General features: G+C 37.2%; 2 protein-coding genes across 3 annotated transcripts; both read left to right on the top strand.

Moving 5' to 3' along the window:
• The first annotated feature begins 3,134 nt into the window (after nt 1-3,134).
• LOC132632450 (uncharacterized) lies at nt 3,135-20,165 on the top strand. 2 transcript variants are annotated; one of them, XM_060348386.1, is made up of 6 exons: nt 3,135-3,218; nt 3,310-3,451; nt 18,194-18,692; nt 19,164-19,339; nt 19,597-19,720; nt 19,843-20,165. In XM_060348386.1, the coding sequence occupies exons 1-5, from the start codon at nt 3,176-3,178 to the stop codon at nt 19,706-19,708; spliced, it is 972 nt and encodes a 323-aa protein (XP_060204369.1). In that variant the 5' UTR covers nt 3,135-3,175; the 3' UTR covers nt 19,709-19,720; nt 19,843-20,165. The 2 variants fall into 2 exon arrangements, with proteins under 2 accessions (XP_060204369.1, XP_060204368.1); XM_060348385.1 differs by lacking the exons at nt 3,135-3,218; nt 3,310-3,451 and adding exons at nt 15,278-15,461; nt 15,553-15,694.
• LOC132633755 (uncharacterized) lies at nt 3,782-6,901 on the top strand. Its single transcript, XM_060350238.1, has 3 exons — nt 3,782-3,873; nt 3,920-6,001; nt 6,576-6,901. The coding sequence occupies exons 1-2, from the start codon at nt 3,782-3,784 to the stop codon at nt 4,563-4,565; spliced, it is 738 nt and encodes a 245-aa protein (XP_060206221.1). The 3' UTR covers nt 4,566-6,001; nt 6,576-6,901.
• Nucleotides 20,166-21,476: the final 1,311 nt, after the last annotated feature.

Raw genomic sequence — 21,476 nt, 5'->3', positions numbered from 1 at the left:
TAGTTTGAAAATTTAATATAATTAAACCCTGCGATTCCTACACATCAAAACTAATTCAATTAAAATGAGACTTAGATGAACACAGCTGATCCAGCTTCCACTTTACATAAACCCGCAGGCAGTCCAATTCATCTCATAAGAAATAGATTCACTTATTAATCACTTTTAAACATGGGATCAAACGAACCCCAAATGAGATGTTTTACTGGAGAATATGGGTAAGGCAAATGACGACCTTTAATACATTTTAAGGACAAAAGCAAGGGGAAACTTGAATCCAGAGAAAGCAAGAAGGCTGCTCAACTTTTCAAGCTAATTTTAGTGTTAACAAGAGACTAAAATCCATACTTAACTACACTTGATGGGAACTCAACATCCAAAATGGGTATGTTTCTACATTAGCTGGTGGATAATGTCTTAGCTTCGACTTAGCACACTTTAGACATAACAGATACAAAAGACTTAACACTTTATCACAAAGACATGTTTTCAACAATTAATAGAATACATTGCACACATGTAAATAAACTACAAACACATTAAGAATATAAACCAGCCTGAAACCGAGAAAGTAATGGCCACACACAGCATTAAAACCGCTAGTAACATACTAGTATTTACTCAAACGACACAATGGGGATCAAATTACCCACTAAAGAGTAAAACATACATTTTTTGACATACTTAACCTGAAAAATAACACTCGGGGATTTAAGCACAAACAGACAGAGCTGAACTATCATACATTTAAAATAAAACTCAGAACCAACCATGTACTGCACCTAGCCATTTCTACTACTTGAATTCATGTGAAACTAACCAAATCATAAATAGAGCATGCTCTGAACAAATCGACCCAGTTTAATCCATGTAATCATCAACAACCAACAACTTAACAACAATAATTAAACCTAAAACAGACCCATTAAGACTAATTGTAGACTAATCTGACAACTACCACCAGATATCAAACATGTGAACGTAAAACACCAAATTAAAGGCATTATGCTAAAAGGAGGAAAGTTTACCTTTTTTGTGTGCAATGAACTGAACGTCGAGGTCTCGAATCTATGCTCGAACTCGAACGAACCCGATCCCTATTAAAGTAACTAAGTTTCAAAACGAAAAAAAAAAATGAAAATAGAGTAAATGTTGGTCACGACTAAAGTTCACCGGAAAAAGGAAAAATCAAGTATGGAAGCTCTCCTCCTCCAAAAAAACTGAATGATCCTCTTTTTATGGGAAAAAATGGAGGAGCGTAGTGGAGCGGAGGAAGAGGAGCGTAGGGGAGCGGCGGTGAGTGGAGAGTGGGGTAACGTCGGTGAGTGGAGAGTGGGGTAGCGGAGGCGGTGATGATGATGAAAGGGAGAAAGAGTAGGGTAGAGAGAGGAGAGAGCGTGAGGGAGAGTGAGAATGAAGGAGACGGCGGTGAGATGAAGGGAAACGAGTGAAATGGGTTTAGGTTTCAAATGATGAAGAGGAGTGGAAGTGGATCGGGTCGGGTAGTGCTAGTGGGCTGGTACCGGGTAGGAATTAATTGGGCTGGTAGTTTGAATTGATGGTGGGCCGATTGGGTAATGGGTTCAGTTTGTTTTTGGCTTCAACCGAGTGAAGGTTTTTTTGGGTCGGGTTGTTGCGGGTATGGGCTGAATTATTTGAGTTGTTGATTTGGCTGAAATTCCTCCTCCATATAAATTTCATTGGGCTTTTAACTAGTACAAAATATATTAGGTGAAGACAAATAGTAATTGGTGTGTATAAGGTAAAAAAATAATTTAACGAGTACGAATCCTAAAATGAAACGATGACGAACCATTTAAATTGTGATAAAGTAATACTAGCAATGTTGATAGTAAAATAGTGAAAATTAATAGTAGTGAAAATAAAGTGTTCAGCTCGTCAATAAATTTAGAAGCTCCAGGAAATAAATTGAAATAAAGGAGGGACAAAATTGGGTGTCAACAGGGTGTGACACTTTCTTCCAAATTAGAATAATGACTAAAAACTTTTTTAAACTCAACATCAATCGCGAGCTCGGCTTGTTCTAAAGACGGTTCAAGTTGCTCGTCAATTTCTAAATAGTTATAAATTTGACCAACCAATGCTCTAGTATAAGACATTTTAAAACAAGGATTTAAAATAGAACCCAAAATAAATAAAGTTGGGATGGGAGAAATATAATTCTTAAATTTTGTTGTCATATTAAAAATAGCCGCTTGATAACTGGATTTATCTTTATACTCATGTAAAACTCCAGCTATTTCCGCTAAGCAGACTAAAATTCCGGTTACCGTGGGATAGAATTGTCTAGAAAAAGCAAGAGTTGCATTATAAATTTTTTGTAAAAGTTCAATACATTCCTTAACATCTTCCCAATCGGTAATATTTAACCAATCATCACTATCCGTATTAAAATGGTTGTGAACTTGTTGTATGGGAATCCTATAATCATGTGCTTGTTGTAACATAATATAAGTGTAGTTCCACCTAGTGTCAACTTTTACTTGAATTTTCCTAGGTCTAAGGCCATTTTGCACATAAGAATTCTTAGCGGTTGGCCTACGAGTTCTTGGCGGTTTGTCTTGTGTATGTATTGAAACTAGAATAAAACTTTATAATATTTAATTGAGAAAAATTTAAAGTAGCTAATTGTTGCAAAGTAACTATAATTGAGAGAAAAAGAAGCTTGAATTGGTGTGGATTAAAATTGGAAATGGAAAGGGGTTTATATAGGGGTGGGGGATGGGTTAAAGTGTAAAAAAAAAAAGTTGGGGGGGTTGGGGGGCCAAAAGGGGCGTTTGGAGCCGTTGGCAATGGCCATTTTTGCAAGATGGACCGTTGCCCAACGGTCCAGCCCAGTCAGCCAACGGCTATATATAAAAAAAAAATTAAAAAAAATTGACCTGTTAACCGGTTTTAACCGGCCAGTTCCAATTTACCAGTTAACCGGTCCCAAAAATTGAAAATCGGACCGGTAAAAAAACACCGGTAAACTGGTCCACCGGTTCCGGTTAACAGACTTACCTAAACCTCAGTCCCCAAAGTGAAAAACGTCAGTAATTTTTTAAACCCTCCCGCGCCAACTCGTAAAGCTTTCTTTTCACTTCAAATATAGCAGCAATATTATTAAGTGTATATAATAGTGCAATTTTAGGTTGATTTCATATACTTTCAGATGCAGATTTCTCGGCGAGTCTCTATAAATCTGTCCAAACGAGGTTTGTTATTCTGTGATCTTCAAACATTTGAGCAAATATTATATTAATTATTGGAAATAACGAAATGCATGCTTAATCTGATGTATGACAGTACTTGGAAATGCTTCAAATTCAGTTCGGCGTTGGAAGTCATTTGCGGCCAGTGTTCAGTCTGATTCAACGGCAGATAAAAGGAAAGGGAAAAGGGTAACAAAGGAAGAAAGGACAGCAATGGCTGAAGCTTTTGTTAACAAGTAGTATATCGTTTTCCCCTCTTTTTTAGGTTGAGCTCCTGCCTTTTAATTTGTGTTTAATTGATCCCATAATTGTTGAATCCTACTCAACTGTGTATTTTATTTGTTCATGATTTGTTAATTCTGTGTTGAAGGGTATGTTTGGTATGAAGGAAAATAAGTGATTTTCTTACTTATTTTCTTGTGTTCGGTACGTAAGCAGAAATTATTATCCCAAAAACATTTATTTATAATCGAAATAGTCCTTAATTTTGCTTGCAGGATTTACGGTGGATTTCTGAATTTTAAGGTCAGTTAATCATCTATTATCCATTTTGCAGATACAGAGCCATGAATGGTGGAAAGTTTCCACCTCCTAAGGCGGCAATGAAAGAAGTCGGTGGCTCGTATTACACTGTCAAGAAGATTGTCCCAGAACTTCAGTACAATGCTAAATGCCAGTAGAACATAAAGCCACTGTGGTTAAAGTCCACCAGTAGCAGAAGAGAGGGTTACCGTACATACAAGAGTCTTCCAGTTCTTACGGAAGCTCTTTCTTACCAGTCAATTAAGTAGTACAAGAACTGTATCTTATTTAGAAGCCTCTGCAGGAGAAGCTGCAATTAGGAAGGAAAAGTTACCGACAAAGGTTGAAGAGACTTTAAGCAGTGCAACAGCTCTTAAACATGGAGAATGTGAAGATGGCCTGTTAACCAATGGGTTTTTATTGGAAAAAGAATTGACTCAGAATATAAAGCCCTCACCTGAACTCGAAGAAATTCCAAGTAATCGACAAACAGTTGATGGAGGCATACCCCAAGAAGCTCAGTCATTAACCATAGATGGGGTGGAAGGTGGGGATACTAATAGCAAGCATGAGGCAGAGGCAAAGCTACAAACTTCAATTGCAGCAGAGCAGACTTTGTTGGAGGAGATGTCAAGAATTTCCGCGATCTTTGACTTGTGTGTTGCATGTGGTAAAATAATTAAGTTTCTAATGCAGGATAATAAAGACGCTGCAGCGCAAGTTCTTGAATCGGAGCTAGAATCTTTTTCGCGTTCCGAGGAGCCTGAGAATAACATAAAACAGGAAAATTCCCCTGTCGAAGATTTCAAATTTGATAGCCTGAAGTAGATGGATGAGCAAAAACATTCACTTGAATTGGAAAAGCCTAGGAGGTAACCTTGTTATCTAAATCGATATTCATTGAAGGATGATAATTTTTTTTGATACCTACTACCTTCCGAGGGTCTATCTTTCAAAAAAAAAAAAAAAAAAAAAAAACCGCTCATATTTATGTTTTTACTTATGCTTGCATTTTGACAGATCAGCAGACAATCAGAGATCTCCAATCTTGTTATATTTTATTGGTTTTTATTTAGATCATTCATATATGACGAGTATGTATAGACCTTATCTGACATGAACTAGCTTCATATAGGGATTTATCCAATGAACGCAAGGCTGAGAAACAAGCTGAAAGCAAAACCTCCATGTGGAAAAATCTGAAATCTTTTGCAGATGGAATCCTCAACATGTGGTGGAAACAGTAGATTGGGGCCCAGGTGGTCTCTAGTTTTTGAATTCTTCCATTTAGACATGATACTATTTTTATCGTCCCGTACTATAGCTAAGAGCTCTCTCTAAACTGACTACTTCGTCTAAACATACTTTCTTGGTTTTGCAGAGTTAGATCGAAAACAAGGAGTAGATGGACAACATTTACGTCAACTTGAGAAATCTTATTAGTATTATGTTATGCAGCCAAGTGCGTGCAATGATTCTTAGTAAATGATCAATAGTGAGAGGCGATGATGATGGGGGATCGTTTTCTTGGAGTAGTTCTTTCCCCTTTACAAGATAGGAACCTCACTGGAGATGCATGTTCATGTAAATATCATAAACAAGCTGACCAATGATTTTCATCTGTTTCTTTTCTGGTCCTTGCCTTATACACCTTTTTTGCCGGGAAGTTGAATTGTTTTATTCTGATAAATTCAAAGTCAGCCAAGGCGGCAAGATGGCAATAGATAAAAAATATTCAACTAGTGTTGGCCGGTCGAATTCATTTGGCTGCTTTTGCTGATTCGCCAATGCCTCAATCAGGGGCGGATCTATTAAGGGTCGGGAGGGTGCCACGCCACCCGCAAGCCTCACCCGAAACCCTGTGTATATATATGTATATATACAGAAGCTATGTACAAATATTTAAAGTGGCACCCCCACTACAAAGTAACCTGCTGGTGCCAGTGGACAGAGGCTCTGATTTCTGCTCTCTGGTCGCGGGATCGAGCCCCATCGATTGCATAAATGTTTTTATTTTTTTAACCCTTGCTGCAGTGCTGCTCAACAGATAATAATGAGCAGTAGCAATCTTTGTTGACTTAATTTAATTTATTAATCTTTGACTTGTTTATTTCTTAAAGTTAAAAATAGAATTTTCCCTCTTCCTTCTCATTAAAAAAAAGACACAAACCCTCTCTCTCTTCTCAATTCTCATCAACTAAACAAACCCTCTTCATTGCTCCAAAGTCAAAATCCCATTCGGCTGCTTCCTCCATTGACCCATTGTAAGGATCTTTTCGTCTTTCTTTCTTGATTTCTTTTGAGTTTTTTTTCTTACAAAAATGCTTTTTTGTGTTAAAATTGCAATCTTGCTTGTGAGTTTTGTATATTTATGTATAAAAGTTGTCATTTTGCTTGTGGGTTTTGTACATTTACGTATAAAAGTTGTAATCTTGATTGTGGGTTTTGTACATTTATGTATAAAAGTTGTAATTTCTTGTGGGTGTGTACTGTTTTATAGAAAAGTTGTAATCTTGCTTGTGCTTTTTGTAGAGTTATGTATAAAAGTGTAATTTTGCTTGTGGGTATGTACATTTTTGTAAAGAAGTTGGCATATTGCTTTGTGTGTTTTTTGTTGGCTGCTTAAATTTGCGGTGCTTTACTTCAGTTTGTTACATAGAGCGTGTTGTATTCACAAATGTAAGTAATGATGTCGTCATTGATCATTTTCAGAAGATGAAACCTCGTCGAGGACAATTGTAAATGAATGATGGATATTTATGATATTAGTAATATTATTGAAAGTTTTATGCTTTTCTCTTCTGTATATTGCTATAAATAAATGTTTCATCGGAAAAGACGAATAACCCAAATCAAAGTTCGAAAAGACGAATAATCCGACCCGAAGCCCAAATTGATTGAATGACGCATGGCACCCGGAAACTTCAAATCCTGGATCCGCCTCTGGCCTCAATTGCAAGATCTATCCGGTGAAAGTTTCGTGGGGGAGCCTATTTGCATGGAGCCATTTAAGGCGCAGCCACATTTTAAAAAGCCTCCTGGTACGGAGGACCACTTCTTTTTGGAAATTGCTTAGCTGACCAAACTTGTGTTCATGAGTTCTATTACTAGCTATTTCTTGATGGAATAAGTTGATATAATTCTTCTTTGTTATTATTGTCAGATCTCTTTTGCTTTTGAAGTAGCAAATAAGCGATACATGGATCTTTAGAATCCAAATGATATTATCTTTGATTTGTCATATGATATTCAGAAGTATTAAGAAAATTCATACGGACTTTCAAAGGAAAGAATCAACGAAGTTAAATCAGAAAGGTTTAGATAAATGTGCATATCGACAGAAATATAGATCAATTTGTAGATGACTCTACGCTATGCTATTCGAAGGCAAAAAAAAAATACCGTGGAACTAATTAGGAGTTAAATGGATTGAGTATGAAGTTTGGTCTAAAAGTCTCAAACTTTGGACATAGGTATAAGTTTGGGACTGTAAGGTTTAACTTCACAAAAATATTTTAAGTTTTACAGTTTTACTTGCTTACAAATTGTCTGAAGTTAGACTTTAGTAAGATAAACTTCATATGTGTGTATCTGAACTTAAATTCGCTGTTGATTTATAAAAAATTTAAATCTTTGATTATGCCCTAAATAGGGATCCTGAAATACGCTATATGTGCACTTCCGTCGATCAATGCGTCATTGTTGGACAAAAGAAATGCTAATGCTAGTAACATCCATGATCCAATCCAACCACACTAAATATGGTCGGCCAGTAAATGAGTTCTTGCAAAACTTCCCTGTGTTTTTGCAAAAACTTTTTCGCAATGAATTGCCAAGAAAACAGTCCTTATAAAAACTGAAAAATTCTCTCTTATTTGCCGTTTGGTTGAAACATTAACTTCTGTCCATAACATTTACTAGCACACTCAATATTGCTTTTGTACAGGTACTGTTCATAGAGAAATTTTGTATGGTTGGTCACTACCCAGTGTAATCCCACAATAGTGGGGTCTGGGGAGGGTAAGATGTACGCAGCCTTACCCCTACCTGGGTAGGGAGGTTGTTTCCGATTGACCCTCGGCAACCCTCCTCCTTTATCCGGGCTTGGGACCGGCAATGTGAGCGAGCTCACATAGAGAAATTTTGTATGCATGAGACAATTTATTGACATAAGTTGTATGAGGATCTGAGCTCTTTAAGATGAACGAAGGAGATTTCCTTCAAGAGATGTTCAATAGGTTCACTGACATAACCAATGAACTAGATTATTCTCATATAACTTATGTCTGTCACGTAATAACTTTTGTCTCATGCATAACAAAACTTCTCTGCGGACAGTACCTGTACAAAAGTAATATTGAGTGTGCTAGTGAACGTAATGTAAACTGCAGAGTCTCTGACAGGGTAGACCAGTAGGGGTCGGGGGTGGGGGTTAGGGGGTTTGGCGCTAAAATAAATATTCTAATGACATAACCGAAAACAAAAATGGTGAGACTATGCATTAAAATTAATATGTTTGAATTTGAATAGCATTTAAATATTATTTTTTTCTTGTTGAGATCATTCGTTTTCTCAACATCTGAATACATAAATTTGGTGATGGCGGTTGATAATTATAGTGATGATAATAGATAATGGTGGTGGCAATTGATAGCAGTAATTGATTGTGGTGATTGTCAGTGATAATTCGTGATGATTTTAATTAGTGGCTAATGTTGGCAATAACTGATTGTTGATGATTCTTGATGGTAGTGATTGAAAATGGCAGTTGTGAATTGTACCGTCCGCACCGTGAGTGTAAAAGTGGTTAGAATAGTAGTGAAATGTTGTTTTTACATTAAAAAAAATTAACAAACGAGTTCTTAATGATATTTAGATTTTGGTATAAATCTTGATCATTCAAATGAGTAAAAATATCTAAAATTAAGACCTAAAAAAACACATTTAATGGCTAATTTAAAATTTTAAAATCCAAAATTTTATTAAGTACAAATAGGCCTTAAAAAAGACACACTAATTGGAGTTTCTCATATAATAAGTGTTTGATTTTATTCTTATGTCTGTATCCCTTTTCTTCTTCTTCCTCCTCCCTGACTCCCCAATAGAATAGGATTTATCTTAGAAAGAAAAAGAAAACATCCACGAATTTAGCAAATTATTTTTTACTAGAAATTAAAGCAAAAAAGAGGGGGGAGAAAGATAAAACTGAAAAGGGCCAAATATACCCTGGATTGGAAAAGGGTCAAATATTATACTTTGGGTTCAATTATACCTTTACCGTTATATTTTGGGCACAAATATACCCTCTACCGTGAAAGTTGCCTAAGATGGACATCTAATTCTATATGGCAGCAATATTTGATGAGGTGGCATGCAACCTCATCACCACCAACCCATTTTACTCCTCCCCTCTTTAACCGCTAAATTTCCTTCCCCTCTACCACCATTGCTACCATAACCGCCACTAATGTCCATGTGCTGTGCAAGATTTGGTGGGAACTTGCCATTTTTTATTTTTATTTTTTAATTTCTTTGCAATTGTTTGTTGTTTTTGGCTGACACATGTGCCTATTGCTTGTTGTTTAGGCGTGCCTAGTATAGGCACTTGTTGTTGGGAATAAAATAGACCCGCAAAAATAATATTCACGATATTAGTGATAAACACGGAACACTAAGTTATGGTTAAATCATCAAGAATAAAATGCAACAATAATGACACCAAGATTTTACGTGGAAACCCTTCTGAATAAGGGAAAAACCACGGCCAAGAGGAGCAGCTGATATCACTATAGCAAGGAATTTTACACTGTGTAGTAACGAGTACAAATACTCCTAAGACCACTACACCCTCAAAAGAAAAACACTCTTTTGATTTTCCCACCTCACTACAATATCACTCACACTCTATTTTTCTTCACAGACTATTTTCTTACACAGTCTATGGTATACCTCACTTTGCTCTCACTCAGATGTATTGTCTGAGATGTTTTGCTGTGTTACAAATGAACCATAAGCTTCCTATTTATAGGAATGAATTTCCTATGATGAGGTAAGCGCTTACATCACGACTATGATGAGGTAAGCGCTTACATCACGACTATGTGAACAAAAGAATTGGCTTGTTGGCCAATTCCACAATTTCTATCAATGTGATTTTGTCAAAGGAAGAAAATCTTCCTTTCTTAAAATATGGGATAGGGGACTAGACCACACAAATCTCCCCCTCCAGTCCCATTCACCTGAAGGAGGGTACACTGACTTCTAATTTGAGTGCAAGTTCTTTGCACGATTCGAACTTGTCTCTCGGTACCGCCTTGGTCAACATATCTGCAGGATTTTCATTCGTGTGAATCTTCTTGACTTGGAACAATTCACTTTCCAATTGCTCACGAATCCAATGATATCTGACATCGATGTGTTTTGTTCTCGCATGGTACATGGAGTTCTTGCTCAAGTCTATTGCACTCTGACTGTCACAATAGACAACATACTCCATTTGCTGCAATCCAAGTTCTTGAAGGAATCTCTTGAGCCATATCATCTCTTTGCCAGCTTCAGTAGCCGCAATATACTCCGCTTCCGTTGTAGACAGTGCGACACACTTCTGCAACTTCGACTGCCATGATATAGCTCCCCCTGAAAAAGTAAACAAATATCCAGTGGTGGATTTTCTGTTATCAAGGTCACCTGCCATATCAGAATCTGTATAGCCCTTCAAAATTGGATTTGATCCTCCAAAACACAAGCATTCATCTGAGCCTCCTCTTAGATACCTGAGTATCCACTTCACAGCTTCCCAATGCTCTTTCCCTGGATTTTCGAGAAATCTGCTAACAACACCGACTGCATGAACAATATCTGGTCGAGTGCATACTATTGCATATATCAAAATTCCGACGGCAGAGGAATAAGGAATCTTGGCCATTCTCTATTTTTCCTCCTTTGTTGTAGGACACATCTTTTTGCTCAATTTCAGATGACCAGGAAGAGGTGTGCTAACCCACTTAGCACTCACATTGAAGCGCTCTAGTACACGTTCTATGTATTTTTTCTGTGACAAATAAAACTTCCTTTCATCTCTTGAACGAGTAATTCTCATGCCCAAAATCTGCTTAGCATGACCCAAGTCTTTCATTGCAAAAGACTTACTCAACTGTTTCTTCAACTCGTCAATCCTGGAATCATTCTTGCCTACAATCAACATATCATCCACATATAGCTGAACGATGATAAAGTCATCATCAGAAAATCTTTGTACAAACACGCAGTGATCTGAAAAAGTCTTCTTGTAGCCTTGCTCCCTCATATAGACTCTTCTTGAGTTTGCATACAAGATTTTCTTTACCTTTTGCCTTGAAGCCCTCAGGTTGTTCCATATAAATCTCCTCTTCTAAGTCACCGTGAAGAAAAGCAGTCTTCACATCCATCTGTTCAATCTCCAAATCAAGACTAGCAGTCAAACCAAGAACTGTCCGAATGGAGGAAATTTTCACGACAGGAGAAAATATTTCGTCAAAGTCAATACCTTTCCTTTGACCAAATCCCTTAACAACCAATCTACCTTTGTATATGGGCTTCAAGCTATGTTCTTCGGCTTTAACTTTGAACACCCATTTGTTCTTCAAAGCTCTCATGCCCTTAGGCAATTTCACCAACTCATAAGTATGGTTCTCACGCAAAGATTTCATCTCATCTTGCATGGCTTCAATCCATTGATCCTTGTGCTCATCTTTCATGGCCTCCTCATAACATTCAGGTTCTCCCCCATCAGTGAGTAATACATACTCATTAGGTGAATAACGGAAAGAAGGAACATGCTGTCTAGTAGACCTTCTAAGTGGAATATCTGGCTCATCCACGACTTCATGAGTAGAAGCATCTACTTCATCAATAGCAGCATCGTTATCATCATCAACATGATGATCTGGAACATGATTATGGGCATTACCATCGTCATCGAGCCCACCAACGTCATCAACATTTGTATGAGGGACTTGATCAAGATTAACTAACCCTTCAGAACTTGAAGATTTTATCTTCTCCGCTTTGTTAATATCTTCAATGGTTTGATCCTCCACGAAGATAACATCATGGCTTCTCACAACCTTCTTCTCAATTGGATCATATAGCCTGTAACCAAACTCATCAAGGCCATAACCAATGAAGATGCACTGCCTTGTCTTGGCAGTTAATTTTGACCTCTCATCTTTAGGCACATGTACAAAAGCTTTGCAACCAAACACTTTCAAGTGGTCATAGGAAACGTCCTTGCCATACCAAACTCTGTTTGGAACATCACTTTGCAAAGCAACCGCAGGGGATAGATTAATAACATGTGCGGCGGTCAATAAAGCCTCACCCCAAAAGGAATTCGGCAACTTTGCTTCAGAAAGCAAACATCTGACTCTTTCCATCAAGGTCCTGTTCATCCTCTCTGCTAAACCATTAAGCTGAGGAGTCTTAGGAGGAGTCTTCTGGTGTCTAATACCCTTTTGCTTGCAGTATTCGTCAAACGGTCCACAATATTCACCACCGTTATCAGTACGAATACACTTCAGCTTTTTTCCAGTTTCCCTTTCAACTGAGGCCTGAAACTGCTTAAAGACACCCAATACTTGGTCTTTAGTCTTTAAGACGTAGACCCAAAGTTTCCTTGAGCAATCATCAATAAAGGTAGCAAAATAAAGTGCACCACCCAAGGTCCTTGTCTTCATTGGACCACATAAATCTGAATGCACCAACTCAAGCAACTCTGTCTTTCTTGAAGAAGGATGAGACTTGAAAGAAACTCTATTTTGTTTTCCAGCCAAGCAGTGCTCACACTTTTTTAATTTAGCAATTTCGAAATTTGACAATAATTTCTTTTTGGCCAGAACATTTAGTCCTCTCTCGCTAATGTGGCTAAGCCTCTTATGTCATAACGTTGAAGAGCTATTGCTCTCAACTGCATTCACCATATCAATATAGGTAGAGGCCGTAGTCCAGTATAGACCACGACGCTTTTCGCCACGAGCCACAATCATGGAACCTTTAGTAAGCTTCCACTTTCTAGCACCATTGGTACTGACATATCCCTCATCATCCAAAACACCAACAGAGATCAAGTGCAAACGAACATCAGGTGCATGCTTTACATTGTTTAAAACTAGTTTAGTTCCAATACTAGTTTTCAAACAAATCGTTCCAACACCAGCCACCCTAGATACAGTCTCATTACCCATACTCAAAGTTCCAAAATCACCCGGAGTATAAGATGAGAAAAATTCCTTCCTTGATGTCACATGAGATGCGGCACCACTGTCCACAACCCAGCTTCACTCATCACAAGCAATATTTATCAGATCCGTATCAAGGACAGTAACAAGATCTTCTGTAGTGATAGCGGCAACACGATTGCCATCTTCTTTCTTTTCCTTCTTTTCTCTATTCTCTTTTTTCAAAATCCGGCAGAACTTTTTTGTGTGCCCTTTCTTCCCGCAATGATAGCACTCAATATCTTTAAGTCTGCTTCTGGATTTGCTTTTATGATGTTCTCTATTTTGAGAACCACGATTCTTGCCTCTCCCCCTAGTGTCAGTCACCAAGACATCTGATGAGGAGGAACCTTGAGATTTTCTTCTCATCTCTTCATTTAAAAGACTGCTCTTGGCAAGATCCATAGAGATCACACCATTCAGAGCAGAATTTGATAATGAAGTTCTAATAATTTACCAAGAATCTGGTAGGGAGCCAAGTAGAAACAAGCCTTGAATTTCTTCATCAAAATTAATGCCCATAGCAGATAACTGGTTCATGATCCCCTGAAAAATAGTTAGATGATCTGTCATTGCGGAACCATCGTGGTATTTTAAACCCAGCATTTGCTTTATCAGAAACATCTTGTTGTTACCAGTTTTTCGAGCATACAAACTTTCAAGATGCTCCCATAGGGTCCGAGCATATGTCTCTCCGGAAATATGGTTCAACACATTATCGTCAACCCACTGTCTAATAAAGCCGCAAACCTGCCGATGCAACAAATTCCACTCTTCATCTGATTTATTATCAGGCTTTTTATTTCCAAAGACAGGTTGATGAAAATTCTTGACATAGAGCAAATCTTCCATTTTGCCCTTCCAAATGGCATAATTTACGCCACTCAAAGTAACCATTCTACTAGCGTTGGCTTCCATCGTTTATCACAAATACAAATACTATTTTATTCGAAGACCAAAGTAATTCTTTTCTGATGTGGAAGTTCAGAATGTGCTGCAACCACAGAGCATACTCAGACAGAACCTTGGCTCTGATACCACTTGTTGGGAATAAAATAGACCCGCAAAAATAATATTCACGGTATTCGTGATAAACACGGAACACTAAGTTATGGTTAAATCAGTAAGAATAAAATGCAGCAATAATGACACCAAGATTTTACGTGGAAACCCTTTTGAATAAGGAAAAAACCACGGCCAAGAGGAGCAGCTGATATCACTATAGCAAGGAATTTTACACTGTGTAGTAACGAGTACAAATACTCCTAAGACCACTACACCCTCAAAAGAAAAACACTCTTTTGATTTTCCCACCTCACTACAATATCACTCACACTCTATTTTTCTTCACAGACTATTTTCTTACACAGTCTATGATATACCTCACTTTGCTCTCACTCAGATGTATTGTCTGAGATTTTTTAGTGTGTTACAAATGAACCATAAGCTGCTTATTTATAGGAATGAATTTCCTATGATGAGGTAAGCGCTTACATCACGACTATGATGAGGTAAGCGCTTACATCACGACTATGTGAACAAAAGAATTGGCTTGTTGGCCAATTCCACAATTTCTACCAATGTGATTTTGTCAAAGGAAGAAAAATCTTCCTTCCTTAAAATATGAAATAGGGGACTGGACCCCACACTTGTGCAGGGTTGCTGCCAAAGAAACTTGCATTATCTTAAAGAAACAAGAATTTCTGATGGCAAGCTGCAAGAAAAATCTTGATGCGACATGCTTTCTGACGGCTAGCTCGCAGAAATATTGTCCAAGAATTTCCATAATTTCCGACGAATGAACTCAATTCAACAGCTAGCTGCAAAAATAAAAATAAAAAAAATCATGGTAGTATAGCAATACACCTCTAAAATAACAGGTTTGCCTCGATTCATCCGTCGATCCTTCAAGTCTATTCTTGCAAAACACGCCCATATTAGTGACGGTAACGGTGGTGGAGGGGAAGGAAATTTTAGTACTAAAAGAGAGGTGGAGTAAAATGGGTTAGTCGTGATGAGGTGGCATGTCACATGACATTCACTTCATCAAATGTTAGTGTCACATAGAATTAGATGTCTACCTTAATCAACTTTAACGGTAGAGGGATATATTTGTGCTCAAAGTATAATATTAAAGGTATATTTGGACCCAAAGTATAACGAGAGATATATTTGACTCTTTTTCAATAGTACAGGGATATATTTGGCCTTTCATCAAAAAAAAAAAAAAAAAAAAAAAACCCAGTAAAGAAAAAAAAAAAAAAAACTCTGACTCACAAAAGCTGTCTTAAACCTTAGTCCCCAAAATGAAAAAAAAAACATTAATTTTGTATTCTTAAGCCGTGCTTCGCCAACTCCCAGTGTTTCAAAGCTTTCACTTCAAATATATTAGTATACGAATTTTAGGTTGATTTCATATACTTTCAGATGCAGATTGCTCGGCGAGTCTCTATAAATCTGTCCAAACGAGGTTTGTTATTCTGTGATCTTCAAACATTTGAGCAAATATTATATTAATTATTGGAAATAACGAAATGCATGCTTAATCTGATGTGTGACAGTACTTGGAAATGCTTCAAATTCAGTTCGGCGTTGGAAGTCATTTGCGGCCAGTGTTCAGTCTGATTCAACGGCAGATAAGAGGAAAGGGAAAAGGGTAACAAAGGAAGAAAGGAAAGCAATGGCTGAAGCTTTTGTTAACAAGTAGTATATCGTTTTCCCCTCTTTTTTAGGTTGAGCTCCTGCCTTTTAATTTGTGTTTAATTGATGCCATGATTGTTGAATCCTTATCAATTGTGTGTTTTATTTCTTCATGATATGTTAGTTGTGCACTAAGGGTATGTTTGGTATGAAGGAAAATAAGTGGTTTTCTTATTTATTTTCTTGGCAGAAAATATTATCCCAAAAATATTTGTATAAAATCTAGAGAAATACTATGAGGGTGGGGGCATGAGGGTAGACTGTGCTGGAAGGTCGGGAGGAGACAGTAAGTCTGGATTGCCAATTGCTGAACTTGTTTTCTCTAGTTCCATGAACCTCATTTTTAAGGAACTTGTTTTTCTGGAGAAAATGTTTTTCAAAAATTTTGACTAACCAAACATGGGAAAAGAGGAAAACATACCAAACACACCTTCCGTGCTTTTCAGCTAGTGTGCCATAGGGAGAGAGTGGTCATATACTGTATGTAGTCTTCCTGTTAAATTTCTGCAAAAAATGTTGTTCCCACTCCTCGAACCCGTGACCTACAATCACCGAATGAGCAACTCTATTGTGGCACTGATTTGACTGTATAAACTCAAAATTAAGCCACAAGCTGACTAAAAGTTGAACTTAACATACTTTTGTCAACAAGAAGTAATAGCAAGGATTTGGGTGCCCTTAAATATGAAAGGCTGCTATTCTGAAGACAGAGAGAGTTTTTTTTTTTTGACAAGTAATTAGAGATTTTTTTAAATGCTTGCACATCGATACCTTTCCTATGGCTTGAATTTTGAGGATTCATATACTGATCACAACTAATTATTGATTGAGACATAATAATGGTTGTTGTCATTCAACATGGAGAGCGGATAGAACTGTTTCAGTTTTACTACCTGATACGGTGATACCAAGTAGCAGCATGCATTACAAGTTAGACTTTGGGACCCATTAGTATTTGATATGTTATGAAGTTTGGTGCTATATATTTTAAGTTGTATGACAGGGATTTTGCTGGAGATTTCTATTTTCAGATTCAACCCTTGACGATTTTAGAAAGACTGATGCAAAGGCCTATGTCTAACCAAATAGGCATAAAGAATTCTCTGAATTTCATTTACAAGTTCGTTAGAGAGTGAAGGAGGATTTCAACAAAGTTCCATATATGCAAATTTATGGAGGCAATAGAAAAGTGGATATTGGATAATTTTGTATTAGTTTTTACTCATTATTAAGGGAAGTCATGTCGTGCTTTTTCCACTTCATCTTTTACAAATAAAGTTTCATGCGTTTTGTTCAATTTGGTTATTGATGGTTGACTAATTAGAGGAAAAAGGCGAGGTTCCATTAGGGTTCTTGAATATGGTGGAGAATATTTTACTTCTTGTTGAATTGTTTCCCTCCCCCCTCGCTCAAATTGTGCTACTTATCATGTATTCAAATATGGCACTGAGATGGTCACGTGTTTTCTTGGAAATCATTGCTCTCAGTTGTATCTAGCCGCTTGGATACTTGATCAAGAAGAACTTCCCTGGCGTCTTTCAAGTCCTATGTGTAAATTTGGCTGCAAAAACCTGTTATGTAACATTCTGTATACAATATCAACGGCCTAGTAGATTCTTAATGGTTGTATGATGCTCTTTATCTCTTGATTAGTCCACAGTAATGAGATCCCTTCTCAAAAAATAGCGTTCTTGAATTGGTTATTTGGTTGATGTTTGAAAGCTACAATATGTAGGAGTATGGCCAAGTGAATTGGTAATCCTGGGGGCAGATTTTTAGAAGTTGAAATGAAATATTTTGTGCAAACTGAGTTTTTATTTTTGGAGGTGTTCTAGTAACCAACAAGAATATGTTACTCTTATTTTCATGGAAAATGAGACGTATATTTTCATATGTTTATTCATCACTTTGGGATGTCCTTTGATAAAATTTTCTTCTATTTACTCATAAGTAGGAGAAGATGTCTAGTGGTAGTGGAGAAAGATGAAGGGATACTGGATATATTATCGTCTTTGTCAATGTTACTGAATAGTGGCTTATTTTTCAAGCATAATAGAGCTTCTGGATGCCCTTTAGGAGTTCCTGAAAGGTATTGCTGTCTCTGGACGGCGGGGTCCTTAGTCATCGAACTTGTGTCTGAACTGAGTTGGAATTTATTTGTGAGTAATCCTGGTGTCAATAAGGATGTCATGCAGGAGCTGATGTGTAGAGATATTGTATCTTTTCTGTATTCAAGTGGAATAAAATTGCCTTTTAGTCCTGACCATTTTTCTGTATGGGAAGTTTTTATGTCAATCAGACTACTAGTTAGGTCTATATCTGTTCCTTTACCCCACTTTTCAAGGTATCACTAAGACTACACGGCTCCAGTCTAAAGCAAAGAGTGAATACTTATTATAGCTAGTGTGTAAGCATTGAAACAGGTCTTTAATTTGGTTTGCAGGATTTATGGTGGAGTTCTGAATTCTTAGGTCAGCTAATTATCTGTTATCCCCTTTGCAGATATAGAACCATGAATGGTGGAAAATTTCCACCTACTAAGGCGGCAATGAAAGAAGTTGGTGGCTCGTATTATACTGTCAAGAAGATTGTCCAAGAACTGCAGTACAATGCTAAAATGCCAGTAGATAAAGACACTGTGCTCAAAGAAGCTTCCGCAGGAAAAGCTGCAATTAGGAAGGACAAGTTACTGACGAAAGTTGAAGAGACATTAAGCAGTGCAACAGCTCTTGAACATGGAGCATGCGAAGATGGTCAGTTAACCAATGGGATTTTATTGGAAAAAGAATCGACTCAGAATAGGAAGCCGTCACTTGAACTCAAAGAAATCCCAAGTGATCTACTAACAGTTGATGGAGGCATATCTCAAGAAACTCAATCATTAACCCTAAGTGGGGTGGAAGGCGGGGATACCAATAGCAACCATGAGACAGAGGCGGACCTACAAATTCCAATTGCAGCAGAGCATACTTTGTTGCAGGAGATGTCAATTTCTGGAAGTGTAAGTATGCAATAGACCTGTTTCCTGCAAGATTCTGGCTTTTAATCAAATAAAATTCACCAAGGTTATGACTGATCAGAAAAAAAATCATCAAGGTTATCTGCTATGATTCTGTGAACTGGACTGAAATTAGAGGAAGACTAGAAAATCACTTAATGCATTTGAATTTGACTGAGATATTGAAGTTTGATCACAATTTTGACCCTGATGTGATGACAGTTCTTGACCTTGAATTTATAGCAGTTGTAAGACGTTCAATGATTTAATCACTATCCACCACTATGCTGATTTTTCAAGTAGGCTTTTGAATCCTCTTCTGAGGACTCCATAGTATCAGGCTTTTAAAGAGACAAAAGACATAGCAAGCTATCTTACTATTTCCTTTCTGAGTCATGAATCTGAATTTGTTATGTTTCCGCGATCTTTCACTTGTATGTTGCATGTGGTAAAATAATTAAGTTTCTAATGCAGGATAATAAAGATGCTGCTGCGCAAGTTCTTGAATCGGAGCTAGAATCTTTTTCGCGTTCCGAGGAACCTGAGAATAACATAAAACAGGAAGACTCCCCTGTTGAAGATTTCAAATTTGATAGCCTGAAGCAGATGGATGAGCAAAAACATTCACTTGATGTGGAAAAGTCTAGGAGGTAACCTTGCTATCTAAATCGATATTCGTTGAAGGATGATAATTTTTTTTGATACCTGCAACCTTCCCAGGGTCTATCCTTCTTAAAAAAAAAAAAAAAAAAACTCATAATTATGTTTATACTTATGCCTGCATTTTGACAGATCAGCAGACAATCAGAGATCTCCAATCTTGTTATATTTTATTGGTTTTTATTTAGATCATTTATATTTGACGAGTATGTATAGACCTTATCTGACATGAACTAGCTTCATATAGGGATTTATCCAATGAACGCAAGGCTGAGACACAAGCTGAAAGCAAACCCTCCATGTGGAAAAATCTGAAATCTTTTGCAGATGGAATTCTAAACATTTGGTGGAAACGGTAGATTAGTGCCCAGGTGGTCTCTAGTTCTTGAATTCTTCCATTTAGACCTGATACTATTTTTATCGTCCCGTACTATAGCTAAGAGCTCTCTCTAAACTGACTACTTCCTCTAAACATACTTTCTTGGTTCTGCAGAGTTAGATCAAAAACAAGGAATAGATGGACAACATTTACGTCAACTTGAGAAATCTTATTAGTATTATGTTATGCAGCCAAGTGTGCAATGAAACCTCTAATTCTTAGTAAATGGTCAATAGTGAGAGACTGATGATGGAGGATCGTTTTCTTGGAGTAGTTCTTCCCCCTTTACAAGATAGGAACCTCTTGGTAGGACATAATTATTGTAGTGCTATCCTCACTGGAGATGCATGCTCATGTAAATATCATAAACAAGCTGACCAATGATTTTCATCTGTTTCTTTTCTGGTCCTTGCTATCCACGCCTTTTTTGCTGGGAAGTTGAATTGTTTTATTCTGAGAAATTCAAAGTCAGCCAAGGCAGCAAGATGGTAATAGATAAAAAAATTCAGCTAGTGTTGCCCTGTCGAATTCATTTGGCTGCTTTTGCTGATTTGCCAATGCCTCAATTGTAGAGGGGGGGGGGGGGGGGGGGGGGGTTTGCCATTTAAGGCGCAACCACATTTTAAAAGCCTCCTGGTATGGAGGACCACTTCTTTTTGGAAATTGCTTAGCTGATCAAACTTGTGTTCATGAGTTCTGTTACTAGCTTTTTCTTGATGGAATAAGTTGATACAGTTCCTCTTTGTTATTGTCTAATTGTCTGATCTCTTTTGCTTTTGAAGTAGCAAATAAACGATACATGGATCTTTAGAATCCAAAGTGATATTCTCTTTGGTTTGTCATTGGATATTCACAAGTATTTAGAAAACTCATAGAGACTTTCAAAAGAAAGAATCAACGAAGTTAAATCAGAAAGGTTTAGATAAATATGAATATCGATAGAAATATAGATCAATTTTTTGACTCCTCTATGCTATGCTATTCGAAGAAAAAAATACCGTGGAACTAATTAGGAGTTACATGGATTCGGGTATGAAGTTTGGGACTGCCAGGCTTAATTTCTGATAAAAATGTCAAAAGTTTGGGACTCTAAGGTTACTTCACAAAAATGTTAAGTTTTACTTGCTTACAATTTGTCTGAGCTTAGACTTTAGTAAGATAAAATTCATACGTGAACTTAGATTCGCTGTTGAATTTGTCAAAATTTAAAAGCTTTGATTATGCCCTAAATAGGGCTCCTGAAATACGCTATATGTGCACTTCCGTCGATCAATGCATCATTGTTAGACAAAAGAAATGCTAATACAAGTAACATCTGAGCTCTTTAATATGAACGAAGGAGAATCTCTTCAGAAGATGTTAAAATAAGTTCACAGACATAAGCAATGAACTAGATTATCCTCATACAACTTATGTTTGTCACGTAATAACTTTTGTCTCATGCAAAACAACACTTCTCCGTGGACAGTACCTGATCAAAAGCAATATTGAATGTGCTAGTGAATGTAACACTTCTCCGTGGACAGTACCTGATCAAAAGCAATATTGAATGTGCTAGTGAATGTAACACTTCTCCGTGGACAGTACCTGATCAAAAGCAATATTGAATGTGCTAGTGAATGTAACGTAAACTGTAGAGTCTCTAAGGGCATTTCTAACCTTAAGCACTATTTTTTACACCAAAATGGTAGAAATTAACTCCAACCCATTACATTATTCTTTACACCCAAAAAAAAAAAAATCCCTTT

The sequence above is a fragment of the Lycium barbarum genome, chromosome 3 (genome assembly GCF_019175385.1).
Source record: "Lycium barbarum isolate Lr01 chromosome 3, ASM1917538v2, whole genome shotgun sequence".
NCBI lineage: Eukaryota > Viridiplantae > Streptophyta > Magnoliopsida > Solanales > Solanaceae > Lycium > Lycium barbarum.
Note: the sequence above shows the minus strand (reverse complement) of the source record. Positions and strands in the feature narration are given on the sequence as shown.

What these genes read in the sequence shown, in the direction of transcription:
- LOC132632450 (XM_060348386.1), top strand. Translation starts at nt 3,176, where the DNA reads ATGCAGATTTCTCGGCGAGTCTCTATAAATCTGTCCAAACGAG. An exon ending in TATAAATCTGTCCAAACGAG is followed by an intron (nt 3,219 to 3,309) that starts GTTTGTTATTCT and finishes GATGTATGACAG; the next exon opens with TACTTGGAAATGCTTCAAAT. An exon ending in AGATGTCAATTTCTGGAAGT is followed by an intron (nt 18,693 to 19,163) that starts GTAAGTATGCAA and finishes TTTCTAATGCAG; the next exon opens with GATAATAAAGATGCTGCTGC.
- LOC132633755 (XM_060350238.1), top strand. Translation starts at nt 3,782, where the DNA reads ATGAATGGTGGAAAGTTTCCACCTCCTAAGGCGGCAATGAAAGAAGTC. An exon ending in AAGATTGTCCCAGAACTTCA is followed by an intron (nt 3,874 to 3,919) that starts GTACAATGCTAA and finishes CTGTGGTTAAAG; the next exon opens with TCCACCAGTAGCAGAAGAGA.